Consider the following 9,340-nt stretch of genomic DNA (forward strand, 5'->3'; position numbering starts at 1 on the left):
TAGTCGTCGTTTTGGATATGAGACAAAACTTTTTTGCTTTAACATCATGACATATCACATATGTATCAACAGACACTAACAAAATGAACTCATGCCGTGATAGTTAATGATGTTTTAGACTTTTAGTTAACATCTAATAATTTATGTGATTATTTTTAAAATTTACTGATCTTATTGTAGTTACGAAATTTTGTTAGCGTTAAAAGCTTCCCTTTGAAAACAGTCTTATTTTTAAATGGTCGAATCAAAGAAGTTAAAGCAACCTAGCTATTAGGCCGTTGACAAAAGGAAGCAACTTAAAGCCCATTAATATTGTAATTTATGGCTTTAGATACGCCGCTATTCCAGAGGCCCAAAATAGAGGACAGAGCTTCTTCTTTTTTCCTTATGGTCTTTTTACTTTCTTTTTTAGTCTTGTAAATTCAATCAAATAGATAAACAAGTTCTCTAGAGATAGAAGAAAGCTTTACTTGAACAGTTGAAATTAGACACGACAGTTAGTAGGATTTAGGAATACAGATTTGAAAATTTCAGTCTTAAATTAAAAGTAACGTTGAATATTGTTTTAGTATAATAATCACATATGACATTTAACGTTTATAATCACATCTACGTTTAGTATATGGTTCTTTCTCAAATGCAACTATGACCAACGATTTTTACGTTTTACCTGAAATTTTTACTCGTCGAAGTATAAACACACTTAGTTAAATTAGTATTGAACATATAATAAAAGTTATCTTTTTCCTAAATACATAAAAAAAAACTTTAATTTGTATGCGTGTTTGGTTGAGTAAATTTAGTTTCGTAATAATAATATGTTTTTTTTTATCAATTTATGAATTTTCAGTGACAATAAATCTTTTGCCATCATATTTTGTATACACTGGTTTTTTTCTGTCTCTACCAATTTTTTTTTGTGCAAGTATGCATATATACAATTAAATTACTTCAAGATTTGATATTTTCCGGATAATATAAGAGAAATATTTGTAAAGAGAGATTAAAAAAAAGAAAAAGACAAAACAAACTCTTATCAGTTATCACTGAACCTTAAAAGATGATAAACATATAGATAGAGAGAACAGAGCCGGTAAAGGCTCTTTTTTTTTCCTTCTTCTTCATCATCTCCTTGTTAATGGCTGGATCAGCTCTACCTCTACCACCACCTCCGCCACTATCATTACAATCTCCGTCACAAAATCAAACCCGTCCTTCTTCAACCTTTTCTCCACCAACCCTCACTCCTCAAACACCTTCAATCCGTTCCCGTCTCAGCAAAATCTGTCAAGATGGGAACCCAAAACTCGCACGCCAACTGTTCGACGCAATTCCTAAACCAACAACTGTTCTTTGGAACACCATCATCATCGGGTTTATTTGCAACAATCTGCCACACGAAGCTCTTCTTTTCTATTCCCGGATGAAAAAGACTGCACCTTTCACCAAATGTGATCCTTACACTTACTCTTCTACACTCAAGGCGTGTGCTGAGACTAAGAACTTGGAAGCTGGTAAAGCTGTGCATTGTCATTTGATCCGTTGTTTACAGAACTCAAGCAGGGTTGTGCATAACTCTCTGATGAATATGTATGTTTCTTGCTTGAACGGTCCTGGTAGTGAATTGGATTCTTATGAGTATGATGTGGTCCGTAAAGTTTTCGATAGTATGCGTAGGAAGAACGTTGTGGCTTGGAATACTTTGATTTCTTGGTACGTGAGAACAGGGAGAAATGCTGAAGCATGTAGGCAGTTCTCTATAATGATGAGAATGGAGATAAAGCCGAGTCCAGTTAGCTTTGTCAATGTTTTCCCTGCGGTGTCGACTTCTAAAAGTATCAAGAAAGCTAATGTTTTTTATGGTTTGATGCTTAAATTGGGAGATGAATATGTTAAGGACTTGTTTGTGGTTAGTTCAGCTATCTCTATGTATGCTGAGCTTGGTGATTTTGAATCATCACGGAGAGTGTTTGATTCTTGTGTTGAGAGAAACATTGAGGTGTGGAATACAATGATAGGGGTCTATGTTCAGAACGATTGCCTTGTTGAAAGTATTGAGCTTTTTCTTGAAGCAGTAGGATCGAAAGAGATAGTGTCTGATGAAGTAACGTTCCTTTTAGCAGCGAGTGCAGTTTCAGCACTGCAGCAAGTGGAACTAGGCAGGCAGTTTCATGGTTTTGTAAGCAAAAAATTCCGAGAGCTACCGGTTGTGATATTTAATTCGTTGATGGTGATGTACTCAAGGTGTGGTTCTGTGCACGAGTCGTTTGGAGTCTTTCATTCAATGCGAGAGAGAGATGTTGTATCGTGGAACAGTATGATCTCTGCATTTGTCCAAAATGGCCTAGATGATGAAGGATTGATGCTGGTTTACGAGATGCAGAAGCAAGGGTTTAAGATTGATTACATAACTGTGACGTGTTTGCTTTCAGCTGCATCAAATCTTAGAAACAAGGAGATCGGGAAGCAGACTCATGGTTTTCTTATCAGGCATGGAATTCAGTTCGAGGGAATGAACAGCTACCTTATTGACATGTATGCTAAGGCAGGTCTAATTAGGATATCACAGAAACTTTTTGAAAGAAGTGGTTATGCTGAAAGAGACCAAGCTACCTGGAATTCTATGATTTCGGGGTTCACACAGAATGGACTCACAGAGGAAACATTTGTTGTGTTCAGGAGGATGTTAGAACAGAGTATTCAACCCAATGCTGTAACTGTGGCATCAATTCTCCCTGCTTGTAGCCAAATAGGTAGTGTTGACTTAGGTAAACAGCTCCATGGTTTTTCTATTAGGCAATACTTGGATGATAACGTATTTGTCGCTTCTGCGTTAGTTGATATGTATTCAAAGTCAGGAGCGATAAAGTACGCAGAAAACATGTTTTCTCAAACGAAAGAGAGAAACTCTGTGACATACACCACAATGATATTGGGGTACGGTCAACATGGGATGGGAGAGAGAGCTATCTCGCTATTTTGCTCAATGCAAGATTCGGGAATCAAACCCGACGCTATCACCTTTGTTGCAGTGTTATCAGCTTGCAGCTACTCAGGTCTAGTGGACGAAGGTCTCAAAATATTCGAGGAAATGAGAGACCTTTATAACATTCAGCCCTCAAGTGAGCACTATTGCTGCATTACAGACATGTTGGGAAGAGTTGGACGGGTTAATGAAGCCTATGAGTTTGTTAAAGAACTTGGTGAAGAAGGAAACATAGCTGAGCTATGGGGTTCACTTCTTGGGGCTTGTAGACTGCACGGTGAGCTTGAGCTTGCTGAAACTGTTTCAGAGAGGTTAGCTGAATTAGATAAAGGAAGGAACTTTTCCGGGTATCAGGTTTTGCTCTCGAATATGTATGCTGAGGAACAAAATTGGAAGAGCGTTGATAGGGTGAGGAGAGGAATGAGAGAAAAGGGTTTAAGGAAAGAAGTTGGTCGTAGTGATATTGAGGTTGCAGGTTATGTAAACTGTTTTATGTCTAAAGATCAAGAGCATCCTCAGTCTGGTGAGATATATGATGTAATCGACGGTTTGGCTAAAGATATGAGAGGCGATTCGTTTCTGACGACATTGCCAAATGTAACTCCAAGTTTAGAATTGGATGAGTGAAAAAGAATGCCAGTAACTCTCACAGACACATGGAAATCAAAGCAAGAGATGATTAAAAGTGAGTAAGCGGCCCAAAATTCTCATTTCTTTGCTTTCTGAAGCTCTTTGTTGGTGACATTGAAGCAAATCTTTAGTCATAAACACTCTTGTTCATCATTGTCTTCTGCAAATTTTCTAACACCATTAGCCATGTCTGGATCCGAACCCTGTAATATTCAACCAGACAGACACACTGTGCAGTTTTGTCTTTGGTATAATACTGATTGTATTACAAGCCGATCATGAAGACGGCAGAGGAGAAACTGGGGGAAACAAAGATGGATATTTAAACCAACATCATTGTAGTTTACTTTCTCTCATCTTCATTCTAGGCCTCTTCACTTGTAAAACTTTACTGGTATAATTATTTTTATTTTCATAATTAAAACAAATCATAAATGTGATGTTTATCGCGCTTTGAATACTGGGAATGTCATCAAGTGGCTGGATCAGCGAATCAGGTGGCTGTAGCGATTGCTAAAAGTGTTAAAAGAGACGGCAGGTTCCAGTCGTATTTATCACTTGGAGGCCCATCTTGGTTGCATGATCAAGTGTGGTTTGATATGGGTCATTAGATTGTTTGGGTCTTGGTAAGGGTAGAGGAGGGTCGGCGAAGGTTGGTACCAGACTCCTGGCTTCCGTTTGGCTCTGTTTTTGGCTCGGTTCTTTTTGTTCCACTTGGAGAGTCGATTGAATTCAGTATCAAGTGTTTTGTTTCCTTGCTTCTTGGTGTCTTTGAACTCTTACTGTTATTTCGTTTTTTTATCAGATGACAAAAAAAAAAATGTGATGTTTATCTAAAATTTCATGTAAAAAAAAACTAGAGCTAATATTCGTTACCTGCTTTATTTTCATTAAATAATCATATTAAATATATATACAAACAGAAATTTTTGGCCAAATCTAAAACTTATACTTAAAAAATATATATTTATGTTCATATAATATGTAATACAAGATCACGGGTCTATACATGTTTTGTTGGGTTTTTATAAAAAAACTTTACCAAATTTATAATTAACAAATTTGATATTGCACCCAAACCAAACCAAAATAGTAGTATTCGCTACGGGTCAAAATCGGAGTATGAAATTAAGTAAATTAAATATATAATTTTATAAAATATATAGAATAAAGAAATTTCTACTATTATTTTGTAACACACAAATCTAAATTTACGTAAATATTTTCTCACGCTAAACCGTGGGTCACTATCTAGTAAAACAAAATTCGTAACTTCAAAATATTTATAAACTAAATATACGTGTAAGACATATGTAACTTGATTTATAAAAACATTGTTATTATTGAGATTTGAGAATTTATGAAATTTCTATTTCTAAGAATATTTAGAATTAAATTTATTTTACGGGATTCACTAAACCATTTGAAAAACATTAACTAACATATATGATGTGGAGAGATAGAACTTAATTATATATATAAGTATATAACATTAGAATCTATAAAGATAAAGATTCTAAAGCATCTTTAAATGTTTTGTATAGTAAATAACTTAGACCACCTCCAAAGTAGGTTTTAAGCTCAGATTTGAAGGAAAAAGAAAGAAAAAACATATAAAAAATTGTGTAATTAATAAGAACTGTCTGAATAGTGTATAAGAGGTTGTGATGTGTCACTTAAGGGTTAGACGAACCGTTTAGTATAATTTTTTATTTATTTTGCATCAACATTTGAAAGCTGATTTGGCTGAGAATATTTGGCAAAAATTAATTTGGCACAATTCAAGATTACAACTAATTTTTTTTTCTATTTTAATTTGTATTTCTATTTTTAATATGCTTTTATGTTTTGTATGTTTAAAAATTTATGAAATGCAATAATTTCCCATTTTTATAAAATCTAAAATATTTAAACTAATTATGTTCTACTTAAAAAAATATTTTTTTTTTCAAAAATAAAAACCCCAACTAAAGTTTTACTATTGGAGAAGGATAATTTTAGTTAATCTTCTAAAAGTTCTTATTTAAAAAAAGTACACAAGTTAATATAAAAATATATATATATATATATAAGAGTCTCAAAATTGTATTTTTCCATTGGACTTGCTCTTACTAAGTGGTGATTGAACTAAAAAATGTATATTAAGAAAATAAAAAAGAAGTGAAATTTCACTGTTAGGCAGAATATAAATTGGACCCACAATGTGTTTTAGATTCATCCCCTCTTCCCAAACCATTTCTCACTCATATTTGTCACAATCGTCAATGTAATATTCCCTTTTATATAATAAGATTTGTTTTTGTTTTTGTTTTTGGTTTAAAAGAAACACGCCTACGGCATGATAAATTATTCTTTTTCATTAAAAATAAGGATTTATCGTAAGAATCTAAAATCTAAAGAAATGCCAACAAAAAAAAAAAAAAAAAAAAAAAAAAAAAAAAAAAATCTAAAGACATACTACAGCTATAAGTTATCTCTTGTGAATGCGAGGCTTTGGTATATTAGCCAAAGTCTATATTACATCGATCGATCTACGTCAAAGACCCGTCTAAGTCATAATTACAAATTACAATCACAATTAATATTAACGCGACGGATTGGAAAGAAAATAGGAAAAAAACGATAACGTAAGAATCTAGGCATGTTGGTAGCCTACCTTCACCAAAACACTATTCTCTTTGTTTCCGAACGAAAGGCAAGTTCGGGTCTCTATATGATCCAATGAGACTCTTTTCTCCATATTTTATTGTTTTAGATTTATTCTGGTCTTTAAGAAAGTTATCCGTTACTATATTTCAATTATAATCTTAATATAAAAATATTAAAAGGCAAACAAGTTTTAAAATTTGAAGCCGATCAAATTGTGTAAAGGAAACGGCTATCCACTGTTTTCTCCTTTCGACAAGTCATATGATATGATGATATGAAACTATTTATTAAGAGCCATAAGAAAAATAAATTATAAAGATTCATATTCTCAATTATTGCGCTAATTTGGTAAAGTTACATCCAACATTGGTTTCATGTTCGAATATATACTATATATCCAAATGTTGGAGTTAAGCTAGTTGGCTATTTTCTCCATTCTATGCACGTTTTATATGCATTCTTTGACCAAGAAACTTGAGAATTCTAGCTTCTTTACACATGCACGTGAGAACTTTACACGTGAAAATATTTGTATTTTGGTATATGTGATAATTCATAATATTGGCATTCGAGCATATTGTTTTAATTTTATTTGAACTAATTAAGTCTAATAAAAGTATATGAAATCCATTAATAAATGATAATTTTTTTTCCTTCAAATTTAAGATGTATGGATTTGTTTGGAATTTTTTTTTCTTTTCTATGTGACAATTTGCAATTTGAATTGCAAGTATATATGCAACTTCAGATTTATGCTAAAAGCCTAAGATAAAGATAAATCTCAAATATGAAAGAAAAAAAAAACTTAATATACAAAAAAAAGTCAAAGTTTTCATTCTATGACAAAGAAAGTCAGTACCTAACATTTCTGCCTTTATGCGAAAACCCAAAAAAAAAGGGAAGAAAAAAGTTCAAAAAGAATCCAATCGTTTTCTCATTGCAACCTCGACGAAGAAGTATTACTATTCGTAGCCTCCTTAGACGACGGAGCAGAACCTCCTCCACTAGAACCATCCACCGTCCCAAACATACCCGAAACAACCGTATTAGGGTTGTTCATGTTACTATACCCGACCATAGGGTTCACGTTGTTCAACGAGAACATGTAAGGCCGTTGCGGCTGCTGTTGCAGCGGCGCGTGAGGCTGGAAATTGTATTGCCAAGGAACTTGTTGAGAAGATCCAGCGGATGGATCAGACGAAGAAGTGAGGCTGAAACCAGAAGTAGTATTACCAGACCCGAAAGCCATAGCTGATGGACCGCCAGTGTATTGCTGAACCATGGCGCGGAAGTTGGAAGTGTCGGTGTTGAGAAGCGTTGTTGGTGTTCTACGTGAGGCTCTTGATCTTCTACGTGCTGGCTTGGTTACACGGCCGGTCTCTGGACTCAGACGAGAGTCTATAGAGGTGGTATCACTACCGGTGGTGGTGGTTGTGACAGCGGTTGAAACAGTGGTGGAAGTTGTGAAGAAGGTTTGGTTGGTGTTGTAGAACTGAGACCACTCGTTGGGGTTAGCCATTTCTGTGTCTAAAGACAAGACTCTCAAGGATTGTAAGAAAGAAAAAAGCATTTGCCTTCGTTTAGTTCTTTATATATTTATTTGATTGTGTTTTTTTATTAAGACTTAGTCAAAGGAAGACTATTCTAAATCAATCATGACCGTTTATTTTTCTAATTACACGTGGATTTGTTTGGCTTTACATTTCATTCCTCCTAAAATTTCAAAAACAAAAAAAAAGTTGTAATTCCTTAGGTACTTTTATTAATATGGTTTGATATGATTCGATAATATCATAAATAGAAAAAGTAATACTAATTGACCATACGAAGTTACAATTACAATAGTTGAATTTTACCAATAAACTAGAGTTTAGTTTGGTATTGGCTACTTTCTCAACAAGTTGACGACATTGGCCCATTTCACTGTGTGTATTATTCTTTTATTAAATACTTAACAAGTCCCTCTCTTTATATAATCGTCACAAAGGTGACGGCATAGATTTCCAAACGAAACGTTAAAGATATTCATAATCACGTTGCCTCTTGCCTGGTTAGTGCTAAATAGTGTAGTAGCCGTTTTATATAGCACACTAGATACTTAATATGCTTAGTGAGTTAGTGTAGTAGCCGTATTATATGGCATGAATTAAAAATAACGACTGTCGTACGATAATAATAATGGTTTACATGACATTTGTTTTAAACTATAATATACATGTGTATAGTATTTAAATATCGATCGACGTAAATAAAATATGATACACTGAATGTTTCGTTCAACCCATAACATATGGGAAGTGTACATAGACTGTTTTTAATCAGAGAAAATGATTAGCCGATTATTAAGAAATAATTTCTATGATAGTCAAGACGTTATAACTTATAAGATCACTATAGAATAAAGTTTCAAGAACTTGCAGCTAATAATGGTTAAAATGTAACCATGTAAAGAAAAGTGTCTCTAATATTAAGTTTCGTAGGAAATTCAAGATATGTCGTATGAGGTACAAGTACGTATAGTATGATATATGTTTTTCTTAACCCTCTTATGGGGAGATTGAGTAGTTAAGATAATGATTCTTTAAATCCACTGTGATGATAAACTAAGGAAATTACTACTAGTGTTTGCATAATTGACAAGTATCATTTACGCAGTATATATATAATTAATTGATTGGGTAGGTGACTTTTGAATTAAGAGACGACGGAAGAGGAAGCTAATGAGAAATTTCAAAGAAAACCATAATCTGATTTGACGTCGTGGTGATAGGTTATACGTATAATAGGAACTACTTAATCTTTGTCCTCTTTCTTAGTTACAAATTCTGCATCTATCAAATATATATACTCTTTTGGTAGAAGCATCTATCAAATATATATAATAGATAGTTAAAGAAGGAGAGCATATTTTCCCTTTCCATGCATATTTGTTATGTACTAAAATTGTAAAATTAAGTTTTGTAACAATTAGTAATTACACTGTACTGAAAAAAAAAAATTAAAAAAAAATATGGGATAGAGCGGTAGCTTACTCTTATAAATTTGAAAATATTGTAATTTTTACCCTTACTTTTA

General features: G+C 33.4%; 2 protein-coding genes across 2 annotated transcripts; one reads left to right on the forward strand and one right to left on the reverse strand.

The window, feature by feature from the left end:
- The first annotated feature begins 984 nt into the window (after window positions 1-984).
- On the forward strand, window positions 985-4,044 carry LOC104766110 (pentatricopeptide repeat-containing protein At3g22150, chloroplastic). Its single transcript, XM_087501741.1, has one exon. It carries the CDS (start codon window positions 1,139-1,141, stop codon window positions 3,611-3,613), a length of 2,475 nt encoding a protein of 824 aa, XP_087357867.1. The 5' UTR covers window positions 985-1,138; the 3' UTR covers window positions 3,614-4,044.
- A 2,970-nt stretch (window positions 4,045-7,014) lies between these two features.
- LOC104766111 (VQ motif-containing protein 22) lies at window positions 7,015-7,997 on the reverse strand. Its single transcript, XM_010489927.3, has one exon. It carries the CDS (start codon window positions 7,833-7,835, stop codon window positions 7,200-7,202), a length of 636 nt encoding a protein of 211 aa, XP_010488229.2. The 5' UTR covers window positions 7,836-7,997; the 3' UTR covers window positions 7,015-7,199.
- Between the last annotated feature and the right edge of the window lie 1,343 nt (window positions 7,998-9,340).

The sequence above is a fragment of the Camelina sativa genome, chromosome 19, assembly GCF_030686135.1.
Source record: "Camelina sativa cultivar CO46 ecotype springtype chromosome 19, ASM3068613v1".
Classification (NCBI taxonomy): Eukaryota; Viridiplantae; Streptophyta; class Magnoliopsida; order Brassicales; family Brassicaceae; genus Camelina; species Camelina sativa.

Bases quoted from the DNA above. Each gene is read 5' to 3' on its own strand.
- LOC104766111 (XM_010489927.3), bottom strand. From the start codon at position 7,835: ATGCTTTTTTCTTTCTTACAATCCTTGAGAGTCTTGTCTTTAGACACA.
- LOC104766110 (XM_087501741.1), top strand. From the start codon at position 1,139: ATGGCTGGATCAGCTCTACCTCTACCACCACCTCCGCCACTATCATTA.